This window comes from Brassica napus, chromosome C4 (genome assembly GCF_020379485.1).
Source record: "Brassica napus cultivar Da-Ae chromosome C4, Da-Ae, whole genome shotgun sequence".
In the NCBI taxonomy this organism is placed as follows: domain Eukaryota; kingdom Viridiplantae; phylum Streptophyta; class Magnoliopsida; order Brassicales; family Brassicaceae; genus Brassica; species Brassica napus.
In genome coordinates this window covers 4048156-4069481 of record NC_063447.1, presented here as the reverse complement: position 1 = coordinate 4069481, position 21326 = coordinate 4048156, and the positions used below count along the sequence as shown (strand labels likewise).

Below are 21326 nucleotides of genomic sequence, written 5' to 3'. Positions count from 1 at the left end.
TATGATCGAGGCTAATGCCTACGAAATTTTCACTCTATTGCATAACCGGCTTGGCCATCCCTGTAATAACATGATGCGAAAGTTGATGATGAATTCACAAGGGCACACATTCAAAGGAGTTGTCCCAAACAATCTTACATGTGCAGCATGTGCACAAGAGAAACTCATAACTAGGCCATCACCAGCCAAAGTTAATAAAGAGATCATAAATTTTCTGGAAAGGATTCAGGGAGACATATGTGGACCAATACACCCACCTAGTGGGATATTCAGATACTTTATGGTTCTGATTGATGCATCAACCAGATGGTCACATGTTTGTCTACTATCCACACGAAACTTGGCATTTGCACGCCTGCTTGCTCAGATAATAAGACTGAGGGCACACTTTCCAGACTTCCCTCTCAAGACTATACGTCTAGACAATGCTGGTGAGTTTACGTCCCAGACGTTTAATGAGTATTGTATGTCCATGGGGGTAAGTGTAGAACACTCCGTGGCACATGTACATACACAGAACGGCTTGGCCGAATCCTTCATTAAACGTATCCAGCTGATAGCCCGGCCATTACTAATGCGGTCTCAACTCCCGGTATCAGCATGGGGACATGTAGTATTACATGCAGCAGAACTGATTCGCATCAGGCCATCTAGTGAGCATAGATATTCACCATCCCAGTTAATCACGGGTCATGAGCCAGACGTGTCCCACATCAAAACATTTGGATGTGCCGTTTACGTTCCAATTGCTCCACCACAGAGAACGAAAATGGGACCACAGAGAAGGATGGGAATATATGTTGGATATGACTCCCCAACCATTATAAAGTATCTTGAGCCAACAACCGGTGATTTGTTTAAGGCCAGATACGCAGACTCACAGTTTGATGAGTCCACATATCCGACCTTAGGGGGAGATAACGGCCGGTTGAGCAATGAAATCGAATGGTCTCGACCATCAATATCTTGGCAAGATCCTCGGACTAAAGAATGTGATATGGAAGTCCAAAAGATTATACATCTTCAAAAGCTGGCTAATCAATTGCCAGATTCATTTGCTGACCCAAATAGAGTGACAAAGTCATACATACCGGCTTGTAATGCACCAATAAGAATAGACGTCCAGAAGGGACAAGGTCAAGTGGCTACAAAGTCTAAACAACGTCTCAAACGTGGTAGACCTATTAATTCCAAAGATAAACAGCCTCGGAAGTCCAAGAGATGTGCTGGATCCGAGAGCATCAAGGAAACCGTCCATAATATTGATGGACCGGCCGAGCCGACCAGAACGGTCGAGCCAAGTGAGCCGGCCACACCAAATGATCCGACCGTTCCAAATGATGAGGTTCGGGACGCCGAACTTCATGGGACACAAGGGCCGGACAGTCAAGAGATCTCTATAAATTATATAATGTCTGGAACGAAATGGAACAGAAAAGATATCGACATCGATGATATATTTTCATATAAAGTAGCACTTGAGATCATGGAAAAAGATGAGGATCTAGAACCCACGTCCATATATGAATGCATGCAAAGATCAGATTGGATCAAATGGAAAGAAGCTATAAACGTGGAGTTAGAATCATTAAAGAAAAGAGGCATTTTTGGCCTTATAACCGTGACACCTAGAGATGTCAAACCAGTGGGATACAAATGGGTCTTTGTGAGAAAGAGAAATGAGAAATGAGAAATGAGAAGTTGTGAGATACAAAGCACGGCTTGTAGCACAAGGATTCTCACAGAGACCAGGAGTAGACTATGAGGAGACTTACTCCACTGTGGTGGATGCAACTACATTACGATATCTTATCAGTCTGGCCGTAAAAGAGAAGCTTGATTTACACCTAATGGATGTAGTAACTGCATACCTGTACGGTCCACTGGATAATGAAATTCATATGAGAGTTCCAGAGGGTATTGAGCTCAAAGATAAGAAAGGTTCTCGAGAACAGCATTGTATTAAGCTGAATAAAGCCTTATATGGTTTGAAACAATCAGGTCGAATATGGTACAACAGATCATCAGAGTACCTAGTGAAAGAAGGTTATAAGAACGATCCAATATGTCCATGTATTTTTATAAAGAGATTCGACAGGAAGGGCTTTGTGATCATGTCGGTTTATGTGGACGACCTGAATGTAATAGGAACCCCTGGAGAGATTTCCCAAACAGTCGAATGTCTAAAGAAAGAATTCGAAATGAAAGACTTAGGAAAAACTAAGTTCTGTTTGGGACTGCAATTTGAGTATGTAGACAATGGAATCCTTGTGCATCAAAAGACATATACAGATAAGATACTCAAGCAGTTTAATATGGACAAGGATCATTCCTTGTCAAGTCCTATGGTCGTAAGATCCTTAGACCTAGAGAAGGACCCATTCGGACCAAAGAAGCCGGACGAGGAGACACTCGGACCGGAAGTGCCTTACTTAAGTGCCATTGGAGCCTTAATGTACTTGGCTAGTCATACTAGACCGGACATCAGTTTTGCCGTGAGTTTACTGTCTATATTCAGTTCATGTCCGACACTTAGGCACTAGAACGGAATAAAACATCTGTTCAGATATCTGCAAGGAACAAAGGACCTCGGATTGTTCTATATGAGCCGACCAGGAGATAGCTTGGCCGGATATGCAGATGCTGGGTACTTATCTGACCCACACAATGCTAGATCTCAGACAGGATATGTGTTTATACACAGTGGGGCTGCAGTATGTTGGCGGTCCACAAAACAATCCTTAGTGGCCACATCCTCTAATCATGCCAAGATCATAGCCATGTTTGAAGCAAGCCGAGAGCTTGTGTGGTTGAGGAACATGACCGGCCATATCATAAAAGAGAGTGGCCTGGCCGTGGGAAAGGAAAAAGAAGAGCCAACGATCATCTATGAGGACAATGCAGCTTGTATAGCTCAGTTCAAAGATGGATACATTAAGGGAGATAGAACAAAACATATCTTGCCCAAATTCTTCTTCACCCACGACCTGCAGAAGGCTAAAGAAGTTCAAGTGGTTCAAGTTCGGTCCAGTGACAATTCAGCCGATCTTTTCACCAAGTCTCTGCCAACCTCAACGTTCAAGAAGCTGGTTCATCAGTTAGGAATGCGCCAGCTGAAGGATCTTCAGTGATGCCTTCATCAGGGGGAGTGTCATGTGTTGTACTCTTTTTCCTGTCTACGGTTTCCATTTTTCCCACCTTGGGTTTTTGGTTTTCCTAGAGAGGTTTTAATGAGGCAACGTCGTGCATGATACAAACCCATATGGTTATAGCATCCAAGGGGGAGTGTTATAAATCATGGAGTGGATTGCTATTAACCAAGACCAGATGAGAAGGCCCATCAGCCACGACCAGGCCCAGCCGCGGCCGCGACCAAGAGGAGAGAGAGTCGGTCGGTTTTGGACCGACTTAGGATTATGACGTTTTCATTTTCTTGTTATCTTTAGTTTTCCTATTTCTTTTTGGATTAGGTTTTGTACTATTTCCATTTATATGTTCTTTGTATCCCCTATATAAAGGGAACTTATTATTCAGAAATAAACACACAGTTTCCCCATTCTTTTAAAACAATCTGTAACTACCGGTCAAAGAATTATTTTTCAGAAATAAACACACAGTTTCCCCATTCCTTTTCGTTTTGCCTACACGCTAAGGATTAGATTCATGATGATGAATTTGAAATTTGAAAACATTTGGTAAAATGATAAACTTAGAAACACTTAGCTTAACATAAATAAAACATAAAGGAACTAATTTTTTTTTGAAACACAACTTACTTTCATTCAATTTAAAATTCTTCCTTACAATAGAAAGAGGGAATTATCCATCCTCATTTGACCATAAACAGAAAATACAACAGATAAATAAACTAAGCAAGATATGTCTTCAATCGAATATGACAGCGAATTCAAGACGATGCTTGAATGCGTCGGGGGAGCTTTCACGACAATGTCAGACAGCTGGGGAATAGTCACATAATGTGACGTTGAGGTCCAGACTTCATCTATGAGAAATACCGAAGTAATCTCGGTTGCATAAGAAACTATATAACTTAAAATATAAAGATAAAGAAGTTCTATGGTTTAGAGAAAAAACTAAGGAACATCACTGATCATTAGATCATTGTAATCCTGATATCATGTACAGACTGAGGAGAATGGAAAATTGAAAGAATTGTAATATGAACTCTCAAAAGAATAGTTATTATTATGTTAATATTTGAACATCTTAGTTTAATAAAGATACAATACTTACTAATAACATTTAGAAGTATCTAGATCACTACATATAATATTCTAAATCTTTCTATATCTCATTTACAGATATATTGTATGTGTGGGGATATGGCGAGACGATAAAAACGTAAACAGAGATGAACATAGAGGATAATATCATAACATAGAGTTAAAAAAACTGTAATACAAAATAGTATCTAACGTGATCGTACCAGGTAGACAAAAGACAGAATTTTTTTTTTGATTCACAAAACCAAAGATTAAAAAACAACAAAGTATAAACCATTTCCGCTTCGGCTTCGGACCGGTCGGTCCTTTCTCTCCAAAAACCTCATTAGGCGGATAAAGAGCAATTAACTATAAACATTTTTTTTTTGATAAGTAACATATTATTATTGTTGTTTTATTCAAACTAGGTGTTTTGCCCGCACATACGGGCTTAATTCTTTTACAAATATTTATTAGTTTATTTTTAATTAATTTAAAAACCAGCATGATAATTTATTATTTATGTTTTCAAAAAGATAAATCAAACATCAAATTATATATATATATATATGACGAAAGATTTAATTAAAATATATATGTTTATTATTGTGCAGAAATTTTAAAAGAAAACATAATATTATTAATAAAAATACGTTTTTGATTATATAATAAATTATATATAAAATTCATTAAGGGTAGTATAGATATTAATCTCTCTAACTTTTAACGTGAGAACTCCATCGGTAAAATTTACTTCGCAAATAATAGTATAGATTACAGACATGTGAAATTCGAAAAAGCTTCTTTTTTTTTTGGACAACCAAAAAAGCTTTTACACATATTATTCAAGGACACAGATAATATAAACTTTAACGACGTGGTTTTGTTCATACTCACACGCTCATATTCAAATACAAATAAATATGCAAAATACTCAAGGGCATCTATTTTACCCAAAAAAAAATCAAGGGCATTTGGCGTTCAGGCCAGGACCACCATAGAAGAAATTAAACCCCCAGGAAGTTCCATTACGTCCTTCCTTAATGTTGTAACAGTTATCATTCGTAACCGTGGGGTAAACTCCTTGTGGTTCTCTCAGAGTATTGGTTTTATCAACCGTCATAATATTCCTGAAATAGCTCGCTTTTCTATGACCTTCATCTGCAAAATGTCCACTTCCCATGTCCGTGCTCGTGTGTTTCCCACCGGTCTTCTCGTTAACGATTTCACCTCCCCATAGAACTTCCGTAGCTCCCTTACCTAGAGAACTGAATAACTTAGCAGGCCAGTAGCCGACAAGCTCTTTGTTAATCTGTAGCCACCAGTAATCGCCGTCCTAGATATATTCGACAATCCATTTTGGGTTGAGATATAACTCAATTATATCACATTGTCAATAAAATAAGAAAAAGAAATTATATATGTTAGTACTTACCTTCCATATCATTACGAGGACCGCGATTTGAATACCGTCGTATTTTGAGACGCTTTTGAAGGTTCCACCTACAGTGATGCGATTGCTCGTCTGAACGAAACCTGGGCAGTTTGTGTTGTAGCACCCTGTCTTTTGATAGTTGTCGGCCTATTTTCAATATATTTCATTATGATTATCGTCTTTAACATATTCGTGAATCCCCCGCGCATGAAAACTAAGATACACTTTTATATCATTTTTGTTTTTCATTTAACTAATAAGTCTCTTTTAAATTTTTATAAACAGATTTAAGATTATAAAACCTAGGAACAGGCTTATCCATAGGGATTTTATTTTGAGCTTTTTCAACAGTAAATTCTCAATATTTTAATATGGAATAAGTAAATAATTAAATTTTAATTTTAATTAAAAGATAAAACATCCATTAAATGACAAGTAGTCATAAGGTCTAAGCTCTACAAATTATCAGTCTAGTTAAAAAAAAAAACTCTATTAGTAGCTAGTGAGCCGTTTAAATTTTTAAATGATTTTTTTTAACATGAGAAATATATGGTGATAATAATCTTAGGCTAAAATTTTAAATGATTAGCTTTTTAACATGTTCAGGGTAGAAAATGGGAACTTACCGTCCAGTAAACAAATAATCTTAGATTATTATCACCATATAATGACGGAAGAACCTGTAGATAGTTAAGGCAGATTAACAAAGGTAGTGCTAATTAAGATGTTCTGCATATGAAGAAGATGTACGTAGTTAATTAGGATGTAGGACCAGATAATTACAAGACCTGAAAACCAGCTTCAATCGTGTTAAGATTAGTGCCAACTCCAGACGAGAGCCAAGTCTGAGCCAAGCTGAACTCGTTGGGAACTTGAACTTTTGGTTTCCAGATATTCACTGCAAACTTTGTCCCAAAATACTTTCCTTTCTTGCAATTCATGACCGCGTACTAAACCAGCTCAAAAAATGGGGAAAAGTGTAAATTAAGCCACAATAGAAACTAGAGGGCTAGTGTTTAACACAAGGACATTATATAAAAGGTATACCTCGTGAACACTACTTGAACCATATAAAAGGATGCCTGGAGTCATCTTTTTCCCAAAATTCTCAATGAAATTTGATCGTAAGATATCTTCTTTCTTTATTCTTCTTATCGAGACTGTGTTTTCTGGGCATATTCCCTTCTTGTGCCACGCCTGAGTAACATTTATATAATTCTTGGTGTACGTAGACGTACTTTCCCGTATAATGTTCGGTCTCATCTACGTGCGAAAACTTGACGTTTCAACATCTATCATCATGCGTGTAGATATAAACAAAAGGTAAATCGTAATTGTAGTCAAACCTGGATGTTGTGGTTTTTAAGCAAAGGATGATCAAAAGCTAGTTGACTATGTATTGGAACACAATCTATTATATCTCCATCTTCGCTCTGTAACAGAGATTAAAGTGAAACATTCAATCTCAGTAAATTTGCACGCATATATCAAAGCATAGAGTTACGAATATGGAATTTGTATAATATAAACCTTAATGGATATAAGAGCATGCTTGTTGAGCCTCTTCAAAAGTCTTTCTACCTCGATTTCCTTGTGATCGGAGAACTCATTTCCATGGACACAAGGAGAGATTATCACCACTATCACCATCAGTGCTACCGTGAAACCGACCATTCCCATTATGGTTTACTGCAATCCTTAGAAACTACTCTTTAGTAACTTTTGAAATGGAGTTTTCAGGAGTAGATTGCTCATATATTCTATAAATTAGGAATTAGGAAAAAATAAATTAGTTATTACATTAACAACACTAATGAAAGTTGACTTATGACTTCAACATCACCACAACCCCTCATGATCTAAACATCATCGATGCAACCACGTTTCTCTAGCTATACAAAAATTGTTAATTTGTACTTCCAGTGCAGTTTTGGTCATAGACTCATAATGCAGCCATATATATATATATATATATTTGTATGTATAAATTTTCGTAAAATTATGTATAATTTTCTATATTGTTTTAGAAATAACTAGAAAATAAGCTAAAATGTTATTTGATTCGGAGTTAAATAAATGAGAATAATCATTTAAAGTTCATGCACATATATAAATTTTACAAAAAAAATATATTATAATAATTAAGTTAATGTTTATTTGTTTATTTATACGTTTTGAGTCATTCTATAATTTTATCTATAAAATAGAATATTATTATAGATAACCACCTGAGATTAATTTGGTTACGATTAACACCGTTAATGAAGATTGTCTAGAGACTTTAACATCAACACAACTCCTCATGATCTAAATATCATCAAAGCAAGTAAGCAACCACGTTTCTCTAGTTATTCAGAAGTTGTTAATTTGTACTTCCATGTGCATATATGGTCATAGCTAGACTCATTAATGCATCCGTATATTTAAATGTGTATGAATAGATTTTAGAGAAAAAGACAAAAATAGCACTAAATCAAGTTTTTGTTCCCAAACTAGCACTCAAGGTTAAAAGTCATAAAAATAGCACTTATTGTTTTATCAAAAATCACAAACTTAGGGTTTAGAGTTAAAGGGTGGGGTTTAGGATTTAGGGTTTAGGGTTTAGGGTTTAGGGTTTAGAGTTTAGGGTTTATGGTTTAGGGTTTAGAGTTTAGGGTTTAGGGTTCAGGGTTTATAGTTTAGAGTTGAGAAATGAGGTTTTGGAATAAGATTTTAAATTTTGAAAAATAAAAAAATTAAAATTTTCAAAAGATAAAATGCTATTCTGGTCATTTTAGTTTTTGAATGCTATTTTTGTGATATAAACTTAGAAAGATACTATTTTGGAGATTTGCCCTAGATTTTATATATTAATAATTTAAAACTGTTGTATAATTTATATGTATGCAAAGTATGTGACCTCTAAACTACCAAGTAAAATCAAAGAAGCTATTGATTCAATGAGTTAATCATATCATCTTGTGTAATGAAACCACTCAACCAGTGTCGTCTGTCGGCATGTGCCAAGGTGCGAAATACACAAGGTTCAATTTTTTGCATATTTATTTTGCATTTAGGGGTCCAATTTGAATATATTTTTTAGTGGAAATGCTCATAAAATGAGGATCTATTTTAATAGTTTAAACTGAAGTTATTAAAACCTTATAAATGATATTTGTTTCTTTGTATTTTTTTAAAAACTCTGATTAAATTAAAACTGGCGAGTAAGAGCCACCCGACCAGCAATATTCATCGTTTCCAGAACAAAAAAACAAAACTAATACTAACAAGTGAAAAAAACATAGCATGAAGCTCCCATTCGTCATCCCGACAAAACCATTCCAAAGTCAGTTCAAACCCATCATCGCCTATGTTTATCAGCTTCAAATAACTCCGGCAGCCATTGGGATATGCCTTGGACAACATATGACTGACATCTCATCTCCATTGTTACACTCTTTGCAATTTTTTGGGCACGTACCTGTTTACCCGAGAAGAAACATCAGCCACAATCCCTTCAATAAAACCAGCCAAAGCTTTCCTCAACTCCGATCCCTGGTACCGGAATGCTGGCCAAGCCTTTGGACGTACAACCGCTCCAACCACATCCACAGACTATGTCACAAATTCAACTTTATCAACATGGTGGCTTCGCATGGCCTCAATAGCCCACATCATGGAGATGAACTTCCCGTCCAGGAAGGACCCAATGTTCCCAAAGGCCCTTCTGCGGTGGAGTAAAGTTTCTCCCCTGCAGTTTCTTAAGACCGAAGACTCCCCTAACATCTTTTTCTTAGACCATGAGAAACCAACATTGCATTTGGTATAATCCTCATTTGGCGCCTCCCATATATACACTCGATTATCTTTGTGCAAAATAAGTATTTACAAAATAAAAATATCATAATAATTTACTAAACTATTTTCATTTTTTTGGAAAAATTCAAAAAAATACAGCAGAACTCTCGTAGCTCCATCTCCTAGCGAAGTAAACAACGCGCCAGGCCAGTAGCCGACAAGCTCTTCACCAACCCTTAGCCACCAGTTTTCGCCGCTCTAGATATAATGGACAGTCCATTTCGGGGTTGAGATGCCGATCGATATAATTAACATAGGGGACAGACAAGTCAGTTATATCCCATATTAATAATGAAATTATCTATGTTCGTATATTTAGTACCTTCCATATAAGTACAGAGAGCTCGTATTGAACTCCGTCGTATTGTGAGACGGTATTGTATGCTCCACCTACAGTGATAAGACTGCTCGTTTGAACGAAACCTGGGCATTTGGTGTTGTAGCACCCATTTTTATAGGCATCGGCCTATTTTCAGAAAAAAAAATTCTATTACGATTATCGTCTGTAACTTATTCGCGAATCCGCGAGCATACAAAGTTAAGAAACCTTTATATTCAGTTTTGGTTTTAATAATTGTCTCTATTTAAAATGTAATAAACAATCTAAATCTAAATATTAATCACAAGATTCTAAACCTAAGTTCTACAAAAAAAACAGTCAAGTTTAAACTTTTGAATGATTAGCTTTTTAATATGTTAAGGGTAGAAATGAGAACTTACCGTCCAGAAAACAAATAATCTTGTTCTATTATCACCATATATGCGTGGATAAACCTATAGATTAAGATTAAGGAAAACAAAGGTAGTGTTAGTTAAGATATAATTTAAAAATATGAACAAGATTTAAGTAATTAGGATGGAGGACTAAGAAGACAAGACCTGCAAACCAGCTTCAATTGTGTTAATATTAGCGCCATCTCCAGACGCGAGCCAAGTCTGAGCCAAGCTGAACTCGTTGCTGCGAACTTGAACTTCTGGCTTCCAGACATTCACTAGAAATTTTGTCCCGAAATACTTTCCTCGCCTGGAGTTCATAATCGCGTACTAAAACAGCTCCAAAAAAAGGGAGAAGTATTATTAAGAAACAAGAGAAGCCGAGTAATTGACATAAGGACAAAAGGCAGACCGGCCTCTAGATTTTAGAGTCTTATAAATATTTTAGTAAAAAAAATAGTACAATTTTTTTTAAAAAACTATTTGGCAATTTGTGTTCTAAGAAAATAATAAGTTAGAATTTATATCCATGTATATTAACTCAAAAAAAAATTTTCTTGAGATTTCACTGTGGTTATGTCCAAAGTCCAAACGTCTCTGATGAAAGGTGTACCTCGTGGTTGTTACTTAGATTATCTTCGGGGACGCTTGAGGTCGTCTTTTTCCCAAAACTCTCATGGGATTTTGAGCGTAAGATATCTTCTTTCTTCGTTCTTCTTATCGGAACTGTATTTTTTGGGCATCTTCCATTCTTGTGCCACACCTGAGTAGGATTTGTCTTGGTGTACATAGACGTACTTTCCGGTATAAAGCTCGGTCTCATCTACATGCGAAAACATGATGTTTCAACATCACCATGCATGTATATATAAACAAATTAAAGATAGATCGTAAATGAAGTCAAACCTGGATGGTGTGGTTTTTAAGTAGAGGATGATCAAAAGCTGGTTGACTATGTATTGGGACACAATCTATTATATCTCCATCTTCACTCTGTAACAAAGAATAAAGTGAAACATTCAACCACAGTACAGTTTTCCGCGAATAATCAAAGCAATGAGTTTATGAATGTGGAATTTGTACCTTAATGGATTTAAGAGCAGGCTTGTTGAGCAGCTTCAAAAGTTTTTCTACTTCGATTTCCTGGTGATCGGAGAACTCTTTTCCATATACACAAGGAGAGATTATCACCCCTATCATCATCAGTGCTATCGTGAAACCGGCCATTCCCATTTATTATGGTTAATTATAATATTTAGGACCTATACTCTTTAGTATATTTGAAAATTTCTGTGAACTACAATTGGAATTTATAGAAGTAGATTGCCCAAATATTCTAAAAATTAGGAATCTAATCTATTAATTTAGGATCAAATTTTAATCTACTACTAGATTTTGATCCGCGCTTTAAAAGTCTGAGATTTGTTTCCTTTAAAACCTAAATTAAAAAGTCAAATATCCCTTATATATATTAAAGAATAATCATTGTAATAAATGTGTTCACACTATAATAAACATGTGTCAGCCTCACAGTGATTTGAGAATGAGCACGCTGACGTGTCACGTGTAGAGAGTTTCTCAGCCAAACTCTACATAAATGTTTTTCACACTATATAATTTACGTTTTGTTTTTAAATATAAAAGTCACATGTAAAGTTCCAACAAAACTCACAATCTCCAGATTTTTTCGAGAATCCAGTTATACATATATTATTATTATTATTATTTACGGATAGCCTGGGAAAAATATTCATAAATTTTTGTTTCAATTCGTTTTGATTCGAACCAAAAAAATACGGATATCCGTAACACTACGAAGAAAATCAAATACTAAAATGCAATATATGTAAAAACAAAGTAAATAAAAATACTAATATTTTTAGGAATGTATATCGATTCGATCTGTTATATGCATATATATACATATATTTAAAGAATTATATCTAAGTTATATAGATTATAGTTTATATAATTTTTACAATATTCTTATGTATTAAACTTATTATATTAGGTATTAGAATTTAAAAAGTTAACTAATAATTTATTTTGTAATGAAATATTATTATTTTTAGATTTTTCATTTATTTTTAAAATTTATTTTATTTACGGATCAAATCGGATATATGTGAAAATTCTAAAAAAAATCGGATATCCGGGACACCGAATATCCGGGTGGCTACGGATCGAATCGTCACTAATAGCTCCAAATACCTGGATATTCGATCTGTGTCCACCCCTGTTTACGGATACAATTATTTTCTTTATATGAAAGAAAATTCACTAATGTCTAGGCTTATTTTATTTTTAATTAATTTCATTTTAAGAATTTTATCTTTCATGTGTTATTCTAAATAAAAATGTTATTTAATATTCATTAACAATGTCTTTATACATATTTACCAACCACTTTTATATACTTTTATATACTTTACATATACATACAAGTGGACATTGGCGTGAACACCTATATAACTAAATAGTCACTATAACTGAAGTATCTAATTCTTTTAGAAGTTTGAATATTTTTTTTAATGTTTCTTTCAGTATCGACTAAATTATAGTAAAATGATTTATCTTAATTATTTTATTTTCCTTTTATTTAACTATTATATGTTTAGAAAGATTATAAAATCATTGGTTCGACATCAAGACTATCTAAAATTCATATAACCTAAAACCAAACAAATAATAATATTTTTTGGTTATCACCGGAAAAAACCAAAAACATCAACAATTTGAACCGAACAAACCAAAATAAATATTGATTTAGAATTATAACTATATCTTAGGAGACTAAAAAAAAACAACCTAAAACAAAACCGATATCCAGATTAAACCGATTTAATGTTTCCTTATTAAAAAAATAACGAAACAAATAATCACATCCCGTGCAAGGCGCGACTTATCACCTAGTTTGTTAATTATAACCTTATGTGTTTAATATTTGATAGCTAATATTTTTTAATTGTGTTAATATTTTATGTTTTACAAATTTTCATTAGTGTAGGGACATAATTTACAAAGCTTTATTTTTATAGTCATACAAAATAATTCTGAGGAGTTGTTTTTTTATAAAAAGTTCCTTGTATTAATTTTTTTAGTTTAATGTAAAATATTATATTTACAAAGATAATACCAAGTATCTCTTTCCATAGCATATTTTAAAATGTGGTTAAAAGAAATATAAAGAAAATCTATTGTTTGAAGATTATAGAGGCAATGAACGTTGATGGAGCAAGTGGACAACATAATTTGTTTACTGATGAGGTGATCCCATTTTAAAAAATATTTTAGGTCAAAAAATCACTTATCGCATAAGAACCTAAATGATATTAACATAGATATATAGTATAATTTTAATATAGATATTTATTAAATAAGGTTTCTACTCATATGATTTTGTGATTATTTGCATATTTGTGTAACAAAATTTTACAACAATGATTTTTTTTAATGTGAAATATTCAGCGGTTTCAATAATTTATAATTATTTAAAAAAATGAAGATTTCAAAATTAAAATATTAAAATTTTAATATATGTTCAACGCATATATCAAAATATAAGTATGTATTTTGATATGATGTATAGTTTAATTAAAACGATATGAAATATATATATATATATATATACATATATATATATATATTAACATAAACACCTACTAAAATAAAGTTATTTATTCATATGATATTATAATCATTGCATCTTATAAATGAAAAAATTTAAACATTGATCACAAAAGTTTATGTGAGATTTTTAACAGTTTTATTAATTTATACTCGTTTTGAAAAATTCAAAATACAACATATACAAAAAAATCTAAATTTTTATCATATGATTAATGTAATTATGTAATTTATTGTAATAATAAATAATTAAACAAAAATGATAGAAAATATACAGATTGTTAGCAATCTTTATTATTTAAAATCATTAATTGCCATATAGATCTTAATCACATTAGGCAATTCCCTAAATTTTATTTAAGGAAGGAATATATAATCATTTCAATTTGATAAATGAATGATCTATAATGAAAATACTATATAATATTACATTCCCTAGCAATTTAATTTTGGACTAACAAAATTTTCAATTGATTCTCAAGCCGCCACGTAAACAAAATTAGCATTTCAATTACGTGACAACTCAGCTGAACACTTTTTTAATTAGTACAAACTACATGTTATAACTTTTTAAATGTTTCTTTTTTTAATATATATGGAATATCTTCTTAAATGTCACAAGTATCGTTTGCTAAACCTGTTGAAAATGTTAGCATCAATAAAAGATTGAAAGCCTTATAGATTAGTTTTGATTGATCATTATTACCTCATGAACTTTAAATTGCTACATTGCTGACATGGACCCGGTGCACCAGACCTGGGTTTGAAAAGATTTGGAAAGTTAAGGTTATTCTTTTCACAGGTTGCTTGTATCCAGGTATGAATCCTTTGCTTGAATCTACTCGCCTATTTTGATGTATTTCTAGGATTAATATTTCATTTTATATAAAGCTATTACATGAAGAATATATATTTTTGGAATATACACGATTAGTTTTGGAAATTCCTAGATTATTGGTGTGATTTCCTAGATTATTGGTGTGATCAAATCTTTTAAACTTGCCTAAAAAATCTACTTGTTTTTTCCTGAGAAAACAAAAAAAAAATCTACTTGTTAAATGAAGAAAATATGTAGGGAATATGATCGATTTGTTTTAGGATTTTTATGATTATACTCGCTATAAAATCCTCATATATATTAATTAAGAAGTCACTTTAGTGATTTATGCTAATGTGTCACTCATAGAAACTATTCATAGAATTATCTAATCTAATATATGTTTCCAAGCATACAATTAAGCATCTTAAATCTACATGAATTAACATAATTTGTTTATATAAATAATTAAATATCTAGATTACATTATATAAATTGATAAGATACATATAAATACATATGATACTATAGAAACAATTATAAAAACATTATTTATTATGTTTATATTAGTAGTGAATAAAATAAATCATAGATTTTAGAAAACTAATTAATTTAAACTTAATAATATTAATTAAATTTACTCATTCATATATATAGTATAAAAATGTGTCAAATGAATGCAAAACAGTCAAATATATAATTCTAAAAAAAATCAAACCATTTTCCAATGATAATGTGATATCATATATGAGTTATCACTTTTAGAAATGATTAAAATATTTTAATATTTTAAAACATAAAAATTATATGGTAAGTTATTTAAACGTATATTAATCAAGAAAATGTTTATTTAATTCATCTATTAATATAAACAGATGAATTAACATTATTATATGGTAAGTCATTTAAAATTATATTATTTGGTAATTCATTTAATTTATTATATGGTAAGTCATTTAATTATATTAATCAAAGTATTTTTCACATGATTTTTCCAGAGTTAATACAATATTAATATAATTCATATAGCTTGGATTATAATAAAATTAGCATGCTTATTTTTAATAAAAAAAAGCAGACATAAATTAAGGAACACGAGGGAAGAATAGTAAAATATGTTTTTTGTGTTCTTGGTATTTTTATATTCTTATGTATTTAAATTTTATTTGTTTGTCGAGGTACATGTACTTTTGTGTTACTAATAGTCTGTTTATGTTGATGACAAAAAAATGCGAACTAATTAGTTTTATGTGTTTTTTAAATGTTAAGATAAATTTAGTAAAAAATTTCAATAAAAATGACCATCTCTACATAATGTAGAATTAGAGAAAGAATATACATGTTTTATCAATTTCTTTTATCAATTAGTTATATATAACTAAATAAAATACTTTAGCATTTTTTATAGAAATAAATTTAATGGTTATATATTATTATATAAAAAAATTATATTTGTAAGTAAGGAATTATTATAAATTTTATGTTTTTAAAGTCCACACAAAACTGTTTACAAAAGATATTTAATGATTGTATTGGTCATATTGGAGTTACACAAAAAATACACTCTCCTTTTTTTTTCTCTTGAGAGCTAGAGTATTTTTGGTTTTTCATGTGTTAAACTAAAATATAAAGTAATTTTACAACTAATTATCTGAATTAATTATGATATTCTTTTCTGTAAGAGAAAGATTTTTAATGACTAAGATTTATGTTTTTTAACTATTTTAAATCTCACATATCTTCTCAAAATATATACTGAAATTTTTGATTATCCAAATATTTAAAATTAAAATTTTAAATTTCTAATTATTGTTCAAAATTATAACAGTGTAAAGATAATATATATTTCTTTATATAATATAACTACGCAAAACACCTACTATTTTTTCAATTGACTAAACTGTTAAGTTACTAGATTCACAAAATGCAGGGATCGAAATTTGTTTCATACCTTTATAATTTTTCTCTGTTTTAACTTTCTAAAATTTGATAACCAATGAATTAAATAGGGATTTTGGAAGTTCCTATATTTTTGTTAAGAATTGTTATGATCACTTCAATGAAAAGCATGATTTTCTATAAAAAGAAGAGAAATTAAAAAGATAATGGCATAGCGTTGTAATAACTTGAAAAACCAATGACAGAATTCTAATAGAGATTCTGGTTTAATAGTATAGATGTATAAATCTTTGGTGTATCATAGTAAGTTAAATAATAAATAAGAGCATTGATTATTTTATAGTTAGAGAAACAAAAGGTAATTGATTAATTATTGTATAGTTAGAGAAATATATGGTGAGACCAAAAAAATAGTTAAGTCTAATGAAAAGATCCAACAACTTTCCTTTTTTTTTTTTTGGTCATCAATTACAGACTAATATTGACTCTGTGAACCACACCGGGAGATCCTGATCCATGTGAACGACGAAATACGGTTGTTTCCTAACACTGCGTGCTAGACTATCCGCCTTTGAGTTTTGCGTCCTTGGTACATAGATGATCTCTGATCTAATGAAACTTTTTCTCAGGGTCTTGATATCTTCCAAATAATTTGCAAATGCTGGTCATTCTTCTGGTTCTGAAACCATCTTCACCAATTGAGAACAATCTGTTGCAAATGTAACCTGAAATTGACGTAAGTTTTTCATACATTCTATTGCCCATAATAGAGCTTCTATCTCCGCATGCAGAGGAGTGAGACAAGCTCGGACATTCCTCACCTCCAACAGCCCATCAAAACCTTCTAAAGTACTGAGCCAACCTTGTCCTGAGAAAGTATCATTTTCCTTCCAAGAGCCATCTGTGAAGCACCATCTTCCTGGGATCAATGGAAGGGTTGTAGGCTCGACCGGTAATACTCTCTTGTTTTCTTTTAGTACCTGTGCCTCAGCCCAGAGTGTTGATTCTGTTTCTGCCAATTTGAGCGTATCTCGAGGATCTATATCCAAATTATTAAAAACTTTATTATTTCTTACTTTCTAGATATACCATAGTATCCACAAAAACTGATGATCCTCCATCTGCGGGAAGACTCGCCAAAAGAGATGATCCACATTTGTGAAAAGAAAGCTTGTGGGGAAAATAGCTGGGTTTGATGGTATTTTGGATAGAGCCCAAACCTGAAGTGTTGGAGTACATTCAAAAAAATCTAGTTTAGTTTAGATTAAAAAATAGTGGTTACATTTAGACCGTTAATGAAAATTGACTCGTGACTTAAACATCATCACAACCCCTCATGACTTCAGAAACAATGAAAGCTGACGCATGAAATAAACGACATCAAAGCAATCACTTTTCTCTACTTATCAGTGTTGGCGTCCGCTTTAGACGATTATATAACGTCTAACCGTATAAACGGACGTCTAAACAGAGTATATACGGATATATATATTTTTACACGAAATATAAGTATAAGATTAATATATATATACATTATTATTGAAAAAAAATTGAACATAAATATATTTTAAATCCAATTTTATGTATAAGTATATAGTTTAACATATATAAATACTTTTAAATTATACAAATTAAAACCATTTTAAATATATAAAGTTGATAAATTTAAAATGATTTTGTAACAATTATACTAATATCTACAATCATATAAATACATAAAATAAGTAAAAGTAATATAAATAATAACATTAATAAAATATAATAATAATATTAATAGTATATTTTTTGAATATTAATGCTTAAAAATCCGCCTAGGCATTCGCGTACACCGCATAATGTCCGCCTAAACGTTATAATTTGTTCAAATTATATAAATTCGCATAAAACACTGTATAACATAAAAACAGTACTGGTTGTAGAGAACAATGGGGACCAAACTAGCTACCAAAGTAAAATCAACGAAGACATTGGACCCATGAGTTCATCATATCATCGTTCGTGATTAAACGCGTAACATGGCTAAGCAAATTGTTGTCAGACGCGGGCTCTAAAGTCACCAACAAATCATAGTCGAGACTCGAAACAAATAACGGGTAAAAAAATAATAATAACGGGTAACATAAATTAGATATCTGTAATTACAGTTCAAATAACAATTATTGGCAGTAAGCATGGAGTTTAAACAACTGCCTTACGAAATATTTTCTAACGTGATCATTCATACCAAGTAGACAAAGACACAGATGATAACAGATTCACAAAACCAAACTTTAAAATGAAAAAGAAACGACAACAGAAGAGATTCAATCTTCATCACCTAACCAGTTTCGCTTCAGCTTCGGACCCGTAGGTCCTTCCTCTCCAAAAACCTCATTAGGCAATCCATTAACCGCACTCCTGAACATACTCTTTAGACTCTCTCCAACAACAATCTTCTCCACACCTCTAATCTCATCTTCACGACCATAATCAATCTTTGGTCCCCAATGTCTCATATAGTTCAACCACGCAGGCTCCTCCACTTCTTTCAAATACTCAGCCAAGACAACCCTAAACCTAACCGCAGTATCAAACACCTTTTCACTCTTTCCTGTATCGTTCCTAATCCCTACATCGTCTCTGCCTTGCAACACAAGTCCTGGTTTAGCATACATTGCATGTCCGTTCAAAGAAGCGTAAGCCACCGGTTTGTTTCCACCACTTTGAAACTCGATCTCCGGAGGATAGATCCAGCTTCCTTTGCTATGTTGTGATAAGTACATCCTCTGTAACTTGCCGCTGAAGTTACTTATCCGGAGAGTGAAATGTTCCCAATCTCCAATGTGTTCGCCTATTCTCCCCAACGGGATTGTGGCGAGCTTGAGCTTTGCTCGTGAAGGGCCATTGAACGGATAAAACATCCATACAGCTATATCTGTTAAGGTTCCACCATAAACAGGTTTTATGTGAAGATACACTTCCATGCTTTGTAAATCTCCGCCTTGTACTCGTTTTCTTGCGTCAGAAGCAACCGGTAGGTCTAACCAGTAAAGACCGTCGTTGGCTTCTCCTTGAGGAAGATTTGAGCCGTTTGGTTCGACTGGAACCGGGTTTGATTCCTCGCCTTTCTTGTAAAGCAAGGCACCGTTGCTGAAGAACCAGTTGACAGACGATGGGAGATACTTCTCATCTTTGTGGAAGTAGATCAAAGGAGCGTAAGTTTTAAACAGAGCATCGATCTGGACCTTGCTTGGCATGCAAGAAAAGTCGAACTTGTTGTTTTTCAGACAAGCTAGGGTTGGATTTGAAGTGAACGTACCAACACATACACTAGAGGCTTGTGTTCCTCTGTTAACAGGCTTAGAACTCGAAACGCTAAACCCATTAGATTCCCATATGAGAGCGTCCGGCTCGGATTGATCCGTTAGGTCAGAACGGACACAACGGATCTTGTCTAGGGGAGGTTTCTCAGCCGTGGTGGTCACGATTAGACCCACTGCACTGTAACCATCAGGAGGCACAGGCTGCCAAAAGTATCCAGTTTGGTCCTTATTGTTCTCTACCTTTGTAGATTTGCCGCTCCAAAGAAGAAGATAATCTACCGGTGGTCTTATAGAGTTGCCGGAGATGTCTTTTCCGACAAGTGTCCATCCAAAAAGCTTGCGGTTATTGGGTTGAGCGTAGAAACCGAGAAGGGAGAAGCCTTCAGGTAGTGAAGACGGCTCAAAGAAAGTGGCTCCAAGATTATCTTGTCCTTCTTCGTATACAGTCCATACTTTGTTAAACTTTGTTACTTGGAAAACTTCAAGACCTCCCAAATCTATTACCCCCTTTGCAAATCCCTCTCCTGTAAATTCATTCACATTAAAATCTTATAAGACATTCAAAAAAATACATGTAAGTTTTTATGTAAAGCTATATATTGTTCTATGTATTTTTCGAATGTTTTTAGCCCTTTTTCAAAAAAAAAACATTCTAAAAATACATAGACAAAACATAGCTAAATAGAGGATGAACATTAAAAATCAAAGAATGAACCTGAAGGCCAAGATGGCAATGGAGATGGAAGATCAAAGGTGGAATCAATCGGCAAAGATGGTGATGAACTTTGAGCAGAGGAAATGTTACCCATTTTGATATTCACAAATCCAAAAATCGTAGAGAAATAATGACTTTGTAATTGATATTGTGTTGTCGTGGTATAGACAGGCTTAAAGGGAAGTGGGGACAGAATCAATGTTGTTGGTCGAGTTAGATCAACCACATATACAAAAACTTCAAAGATTAGGTTATCTGGAGAGAAACAGCACATGTCAAGTATTTATTGTGAAACGAAAAGTCATCGCAAGTCACTGTTAGGTTGTGTAGACTTTGATTCAATCATCATGATTTGCAACATACTTGAGAAAGGTTTCGCACGTCTTAACTATTATATTGTTTTCTTGTTATTCTGAGAGATTATTTGGATTTTTCTTGAGAATTCTTTGTTGAAAATAATGTAACTACAAACGTTCTAATGTTATTAATGTTTCATAGGGATATTGACAAATACTTATTGTGTACATTTCATAAAGAATTATATGAAGATAAAAATGTTAGTTTTTTAAATCATTAAATGGTATTGTTTATATACAACGTATTCTTGCGTTGTACTTGTATTTCATTTTTTTTTTTTTTGCTAAGAATTTGAATTGCATTACTTGAATGGGCAGTTTGCATATTACAAAGAGTTTAAGACAGGTCAGGAACAAGCTCCATGGCAAAAAAGATAAAACATGGAGATAACCTGAGAAAA

At 32.8% G+C, this 21326-nt stretch overlaps 3 protein-coding genes across 4 annotated transcripts; all 3 read right to left on the bottom strand.

Annotated features, from left to right (window-relative positions):
- Positions 1–4876: 4876 nt before the first annotated feature.
- Positions 4877–7484, bottom strand: BNACNNG55750D. The gene is made up of 7 exons (XM_013835748.3): positions 7189–7484; positions 7005–7091; positions 6706–6921; positions 6447–6608; positions 6285–6338; positions 5659–5805; positions 4877–5559 (listed from the first exon to the last, which is right to left on the bottom strand). The coding sequence occupies exons 1-7, from the start codon at positions 7336–7338 to the stop codon at positions 5188–5190; spliced, it is 1188 nt and encodes a 395-aa protein (XP_013691202.1). The 5' UTR covers positions 7339–7484; the 3' UTR covers positions 4877–5187.
- A 970-nt stretch (positions 7485–8454) lies between these two features.
- Positions 8455–11865, bottom strand: LOC106392548. Of its 2 annotated transcripts, XM_022700541.2 has the most exons (7): positions 11293–11865; positions 11116–11202; positions 10823–11032; positions 10375–10539; positions 10216–10269; positions 9818–9961; positions 8455–9693 (listed from the first exon to the last, which is right to left on the bottom strand). In XM_022700541.2, exons 1-7 carry the CDS (start codon positions 11440–11442, stop codon positions 9523–9525), a joined length of 981 nt encoding a protein of 326 aa, XP_022556262.1. In that variant the 5' UTR covers positions 11443–11865; the 3' UTR covers positions 8455–9522. The 2 variants fall into 2 exon arrangements, with proteins under 2 accessions (XP_022556262.1, XP_022556263.1); XM_022700542.2 differs by having other exon boundaries at positions 9503–9961; positions 11293–11858.
- Positions 11866–18639: 6774 nt separating this feature from the next.
- Positions 18640–20805, bottom strand: LOC106396618. Its single transcript, XM_013837058.3, has 2 exons — positions 20570–20805; positions 18640–20378 (listed from the first exon to the last, which is right to left on the bottom strand). Exons 1-2 carry the CDS (start codon positions 20661–20663, stop codon positions 18856–18858), a joined length of 1617 nt encoding a protein of 538 aa, XP_013692512.1. The 5' UTR covers positions 20664–20805; the 3' UTR covers positions 18640–18855.
- Positions 20806–21326: the final 521 nt, after the last annotated feature.

What these genes read in the sequence shown, in the direction of transcription:
- BNACNNG55750D (XM_013835748.3), bottom strand. Translation starts at nt 7,338, where the DNA reads ATGGGAATGGTCGGTTTCACGGTAGCACTGATGGTGATAGTGGTGATA. An exon ending in ATGCTCTTATATCCATTAAG is followed by an intron (nt 7,092 to 7,188) that starts GTTTATATTATA and finishes TCTCTGTTACAG; the next exon opens with AGCGAAGATGGAGATATAAT. An exon ending in GTTCAAGTAGTGTTCACGAG is followed by an intron (nt 6,609 to 6,705) that starts GTATACCTTTTA and finishes GAGCTGGTTTAG; the next exon opens with TACGCGGTCATGAATTGCAA.
- LOC106392548 (XM_022700541.2), bottom strand. Translation starts at nt 11,442, where the DNA reads ATGGGAATGGCCGGTTTCACGATAGCACTGATGATGATAGGGGTGATA. An exon ending in CTGCTCTTAAATCCATTAAG is followed by an intron (nt 11,203 to 11,292) that starts GTACAAATTCCA and finishes TCTTTGTTACAG; the next exon opens with AGTGAAGATGGAGATATAAT. An exon ending in CAATTGAAGCTGGTTTGCAG is followed by an intron (nt 10,270 to 10,374) that starts GTCTTGTCTTCT and finishes CTTAATCTATAG; the next exon opens with GTTTATCCACGCATATATGG.
- LOC106396618 (XM_013837058.3), bottom strand. Translation starts at nt 20,663, where the DNA reads ATGGGTAACATTTCCTCTGCTCAAAGTTCATCACCATCTTTGCCGATT. An exon ending in ATTGCCATCTTGGCCTTCAG is followed by an intron (nt 20,379 to 20,569) that starts GTTCATTCTTTG and finishes ATGAATTTACAG; the next exon opens with GAGAGGGATTTGCAAAGGGG.